Genomic DNA, 6427 nt, shown 5'->3' on the forward strand with positions numbered 1-6427 from the left:
GCCAAGCGCTGAAAGTTGTCGGAGAATCTGAGTTCTAAAAAAGGCGGTCGATTGTTTTGGGTAAACATGTGTAAAAACACATTCTAACAAACATAAAGTACATGTGTGCATGTGTGCGACACTCGCTTTTATTAAAATCGCTGCAACAACAACAACTGCGGAAAGCAAGTACAACCCAGAATAGTGGATCAACACAAAAGCTTGCAATCGAATAACCGCGAAATATGTATAAAACCACTTGAGAACTTACAAACCCACTTACATACAAGTACTTACATAAATATGTATTTAAGTATATGCGCATACACACAATAAACTTATGACGCTGCGCTGTTTTTGCGCGTAATTGTTTGATTGAATAAATTCTTTTGAAAATTGTCAATTAAATAAAAACCGTAGCGGTCGCCTGATGCCAGAAGCAGTCACAGTTATTGCGTATTCGTTAGCGGATCACGCACGCAGATACAGCATCGTCATAGCCGCACATGGAACTGTTAGGCACAAAAAAAATCGAAGTTAACAAAAACGATTAAATAGTGAAAGTGTGAATAATTAAATAACAAAAACAAACAAAAATTGCCAAAAAACCAAAACAAACAATGAAAAATATTGTTTTTATTTTCGCAGCAGCGTTGCTGTGCTTCTGTGCCACCACTGCACGCGCCGATCTACTCGATTGCAATGAGAAAATCCTACCATCTTTGTCAGATGTGCCTGTCATAGGACCAAAAGTGGCCAGCTCCGAGGACAGCGCTGAGCATCAAGTACGCGATTTCTTCAAAAACGTTGGCTGTCAAATAAAGAAAGGCGCTGCAAAGGTTTCCGAACAGGCCAAAAAGTTGGGCACCGAACTGAAGGAGGGCGCAAAGAAATTCGGTGATAAGGCGAAGGATCTGGGCTCTGATCTAAAGGATAAGTTTGGCGATTTCAAGGAAAAATTTTCGAGTGATTCTGTAGAGGAGGAGCGCACATCACATGGCCTATTGCGCAATGTGGAAATCATAAATCCAGATCTGCTGAAAGCTGAGCAACAATGCGGCCATGGACACATTTTGGATGCATTGGGCAATTGCAGCAAATTGAGGAAGTGATTTTGTGTAACAGTTAAACGCGAATTTATTTAGTTCCTCAAGAGTGATGTATATTTCCAAAGAATATGAAATTACTGTGAATTTAACCCAATAACTAACAATTAAATTTAAATTATATACAAATAGTAGCTCTCAATCTTAACTGAAAAGTTACATTTGTGCGTAAAAATCTAAATTGATATGAACTGAATACTAGCATCAGTATTTGAGCTCGTTTAGTGCCAAAAAATATTAATTGTATCTAAAAAGAAATTATTTGAAATGCATATGTAAGCTTTTATTTTATGTATATACATATGTTCAACGACTTTGTTACTTTTAGGTTTAAGATGAATTTTATATTGCTTCTAAACATAATTGATTTATCAGTTTAAATAGTTACATATGTACACATACAAAAATTTAAATTAAAGAAAAAATAAAAATATATTAGCACAAGCCATCTACATACACTGTAGACCCCAACGGAATTAAATAGTTTTATTTCACACTCAAGGATTCATTGGGTTTGTTAAGGATGGCCACCTCCAAAACTACCGTTTATTGGCATAAGTTGGGTTTAGGAATGTTAATCCCGAGATCCCGGCCTTTTTAAGGTCCCAAAAATTCCGGGATTCTTGGCAAATAATCCGGGATTTTCGGGATTTGTAATTTGCACTGATGGCAATAATGCAAACTAATTTTCTTGACCAGTATTTATTAAATAATTAATATTTTTTTATAAATGTCTAGCTCATTGTATATTAGCGTGGGCCGAAAATCCGCTTTTTTAGATTTCTGATTGGTAATAGCAAAAATATGATTCATTATGCTCTAAAAATAATCTATGTGAAAGATGGCAAGTTTTGGTCAATATCTTAGGCTCGCCCAAGTGCATCAAAGTTCAATAACATCCTCGAATTTCGTCCTTCTAACTTTATCAGCTTAAAACATTACCTATTCGTCCTTGTGATTCCAAAAAAAATTATTATTTTTTAATTCTAAAGAAATTGCCTCTTGCATTTGGTACCCATATTTTTATTTTACATTGCATTAAATTTTTAAAATAATTTTTGGAATTAATCATATCTTTGAAATTACAAAGTCCTTTAAAATAAATCCTGACGACAGAGAGAAAAAATAAAAACGCCACTTTAAGTAAAAAGTAGGTTTCAAACCCATTTATTTGTTATTTATTTTATGGTAGGAGAGATAGGAGCAATTTTTGCGATTTAAGTTGTTAAAAAGTAATGAATATCTAAATCCCGGGACTAATCCCGGGATCCCGGGATTGTAATAACGACGTCCCGAAAATCCTGGGATCCGAAAAAGCTGAAAAATTAATATCCGTAGTTGGGTTATATTGGTAGCTCAAATAAATTAATATTCATTCAACCAGCCTGATTGATAAAGTTGAGTTTGTTGTGGAAGCTCATATCAGAAATATCTTTTTAATCGGTTTTATTAAGCTTGCCTTTTCGTTCTTTTTTTTTTGAGTTAGATCTAGTAACTGAAATTTCACCCCTTTCCTGTGGGCCTATTGAACTGAAATTTGATACACACATTTAGCTCTGATGGCAATACAATCATATAGTACGTATGTTCAGTACCATTGTAAATACAAGATGTCTGCCGCCACAAAATGTCGGATTCAAATATTTTTTAAACCCCCTAAGTATGGATATCAAATGAAAGAGCTTGACTGGCAGAATACAGTAAACTATGACAAATTTCAAAACGAAAATAGCCGCCACCAGAAAATGGCCGATTACATTTTTTTTACTACGTTATCCATATGGGTATAAGGTGAAAGCTCTTGCCGAGCAGAAGACAGTACACAAAATGACTCATTATATACTTTTTTACACCACCCTCAATCAAATGAAAGGACTTGACCAGTACAATACCGTACACTATGAAAAATACAAAATACAAGATGTCCGCTGGTACAAAATAGCGGATTTCAAAATTATTTCACTTCTCTTAATATGCATAATTGGTAATTAATGGAAGGCCTTTACAATTAGCACACAGTGCATGGCAGATCATTTAGTTTATATAGACAACACCTTAAAACTGAAATCGAACCATCTAATTAAAACTAAAATGGATCTCACACCAAAGTTAAGATTTCGTATCGCGTCGAAGACTGTGTGGAATTACGGTGGAAAAAATTTATTAACTGCAGCTTTCCCTTCAAAACTTGGGTCCATCTTGTTGTACAAGAGCTTTGCCCCTCTATTTCATCTCCTCGTGGGAACCAAATGGTAGCAAATAATAAAACAAAAAATAAATAAATTAAAAAAAAAAAAACAATTAAGAAAGTCCAACAATAAATATCCCGTGAAGCCGAACATTAAATACCGTATCAAATATAGTTTTTTCACCTTTCCGAAAACTACCGTTGCATGGTAAGCAAAGGTGGTTTTACCCCTATTTCAAACATCTGCGATAGTATGTTCAGTTTGACTTAATGAGATAAACTTGTGCAGTCATAAATTGGCGGTGCCCCGCCCATTTTCCAAAATTCCATAATAATCTTGCGTGTTTTTAAGAGATTGGTGTGACTTTGACTGAATGAACGTCTTTGGCATGTTTTTGCCTTCTTGTGTAGCTCATGCATTTCATAATATTGTCGTTTTAAACAGACATCCGATTTTCAGGGCAACCATCTCCCCTGCCAAAGCTTCACAGGGCAGAGCGTTAAAAGGGTGTGAAATTTTAAGAAACGAACACATAATTTTCTCAACCAAGATTTTTTCGTAGAAACGAAATCACCATAAGTTACCATTATATGGAATGTTTGCCGATTTAAAAAAAGTTCAGCCGTTTGGTATGTTTTACCAAGAGCAAAAACTGTGAGAAGTTTAGGCCACGCCCATTTTCTAAAAATTTATACTGTTCTTATTTTCCGTCAAAAAGCTTCAGTACTTACTAAAATATCGCAGTTTACATATTTCCGTCAACTACCGTTACATGGGAGGTAAGCGTGGTTATAGTTAGATTTTCCCCATTTTGAACACCATCTATCCTTGGCTCAAAATAAATACATGTACCAAGTTTCGTTGAGGCACCTCAGTTTCTACTCGAGTTATCGTGTGCACAGACGGACAGATAGTCACGACTTAATCCATCTCTCTTTTCATTCTGAGCATTTATCTACATCTATCTCAATTCCTGTAGGCTGTTACCCACAGCCGCTATGTGAACAAATTGATAATATTCTTGTGCAAAATAATCCGCGTGATCAAAATTACACACAAGTACTTTCTGTCAAAAAAGCTTTGCACCATAAAAAGACAAGGGAGGTTAATTCTGGCTAATATAGTAAAAAGTCCTTCTTAAGACTAAAGAAATGGCAGATGGCAGTTCGAAAGACTTTTGTTATTCTAGCACGAAAGTCGTAGAAAAAAAGCTCTCTCATTCACCTCTCGTGGTGAAAATATATAGTGAGAGAAAGCATTTGTATATTATTTAGCTCGCGTCGCTGGAACAATCGCAATGACCGAGTGAGCAAAGCACAGGCTTGCCATTCGAATTATCCGAGTTCGAGTCTCGGGCAGCGGATTTTATTGTTTTAAAAAGAAGAAAATTTTGTTTTTAATTTCATTAAATTTTTAGAAACCTATTTAATTTTTTTATTTTGAATAAATTTTGTTTGTTTGTTTTTTAGTTTGATTTTCTTTTCATGTTTAAATTTTATTGTTAAAAAAAAAAAATATTTTTTTTGTTTCATTTGAAATTTCAAAAATTGTCTCATTAATTTTCCCTTTTGTTTTAATTTAATTCATTTTTATTTCCTTTATTTCATTTTCTTTAAAATTTTGATTTTTTTGTTTTAAATAAAACAATATTATATTTAACATTTAGTTTTGTTTTTTGATTTAATTTTTGATCAAATTTTTTTCTTCTTCTAATTTAGTTTTTACATTTTATTTGTTTTTCAGAAGAAATACATTTTTAATAAACTTTATTTAATTTTTTTTATTTAGTTTTCATTTTTATTCAAGGTTTTCGTTTAATTTGCTTTAATTAAATACTGATGATTGTTTTGAAATACGAAAAATACGAAATAATTTTGCCTTTCGAGAACTGTGGTGTCTTGAAAGACAGTTGTCAAATGGCCCTGAAAGTTCTCTGTACTATCTTGCCTACTTTTTTTCAATTGTCTAACAAAAAACTTTCAACGTTCTTAGCCAGAATTGTCCTGTTAATGATGTTTAAACCTTTTATACCGGCCTTTTAAATTTCGTCTTGCTACGAAGGTTTCGGACGTATAAAGCTCCGAATTTAAAGACTTCATAATTGTATTTTGGGAACAACCTAAAGAATATAGCAATTTGAAAATACTCCACGAACAGTTTTACTTTTTATTTCTTTAGCTATTTTCATATTGATCGAAGGGGTAATAAGAATAAGGTTAAAAGCAGAGTGTAGACGAAGCAGATTAAAAATATGAAACTGAAGCTGAAGAAGAAAAACAGTGCAGTATCTAGTAAAGAAATGTGCTTTTGCAAAAGTTGAAGATGAGGATGTTGTATATGTACTCAATTGCAAGCACTTCGTTTGCAGATTCGTCTTTGTTTTCATTCTGTTGTTAAACCTCGTCTCAAATGAATACAGAGTCAAACCTAGCAGGCAAAATTGCAAACACAATAGGGGTATTCTCTGAGTCTTGCAAAGCCCTTGCATGGTGCACAGATTGCACGGATTGCACGGTAAAACCCGGTTTTCGTATGGGACAGCTTTGCAAACCGTGCAATCCGTGCACCGTGCAAGGGCTTTGCAAGACTCAGAGAATACCCCTAATGTAATGCAGAAGAACCTCAACGAATGTCTGCCAAGCATGTAAAGTTAAAAGCCAACTCATTTAACGAATATTGTTAAGTGAAGCATAGAACTGACGAAAAAGAATTAAAACAAAATGCATATACCAGTGCTTTTTGGCCAAAAGGTTCTAGTTGTCGGTCACATATGCGAGTTAAAACCAAACAATGATACTCTACAACTTTCAAAAAAAAAGTACAAGACCAAATGCCAAAGGTATGTCATCAGCCTGATGCCCTTACCACTGTGGCACACAACAAAAAGCAAACAAAATAGATGACGAAGCGGCAGCAACGTCTTGCGAGAAATACGCAGCATAATGGAACAGGCGAAAGAAGTATTGCAGCTTTTACCTTACAAAAATTATGTGGTAAAAAAAAAAACAATTGACACTAAACAAAAAGCAAAACTATCAACCTGCTCCGATCAGCGGGTAGCGGCGACACTCAGGTGCAAGTGTTCAGTCCCCGAGCCACCAGCAGAGCTAGTCGTGTGCCGCATTTATGTATGTACATATGTATGTATTAAGC

General features: G+C 34.5%; 1 protein-coding gene across 1 annotated transcript; it reads left to right on the forward strand.

Annotated features, from left to right (window-relative positions):
• Nucleotides 1–360: 360 nt before the first annotated feature.
• LOC118733590 lies at nucleotides 361–1520 on the forward strand. Its single transcript, XM_036463040.1, has one exon. It carries the CDS (start codon nucleotides 600–602, stop codon nucleotides 1089–1091), a length of 492 nt encoding a protein of 163 aa, XP_036318933.1. The 5' UTR covers nucleotides 361–599; the 3' UTR covers nucleotides 1092–1520.
• Nucleotides 1521–6427: the final 4907 nt, after the last annotated feature.

The sequence above is a fragment of the Rhagoletis pomonella genome, unplaced genomic scaffold (genome assembly GCF_013731165.1).
Source record: "Rhagoletis pomonella isolate Grant_MI unplaced genomic scaffold, Rhpom_1.0 Rhpom_scaffold_00002, whole genome shotgun sequence".
Lineage (NCBI taxonomy): Eukaryota > Metazoa > Arthropoda > Insecta > Diptera > Tephritidae > Rhagoletis > Rhagoletis pomonella.

What these genes read in the sequence shown, in the direction of transcription:
- LOC118733590 (XM_036463040.1), top strand. Translation starts at nt 600, where the DNA reads ATGAAAAATATTGTTTTTATTTTCGCAGCAGCGTTGCTGTGCTTCTGT.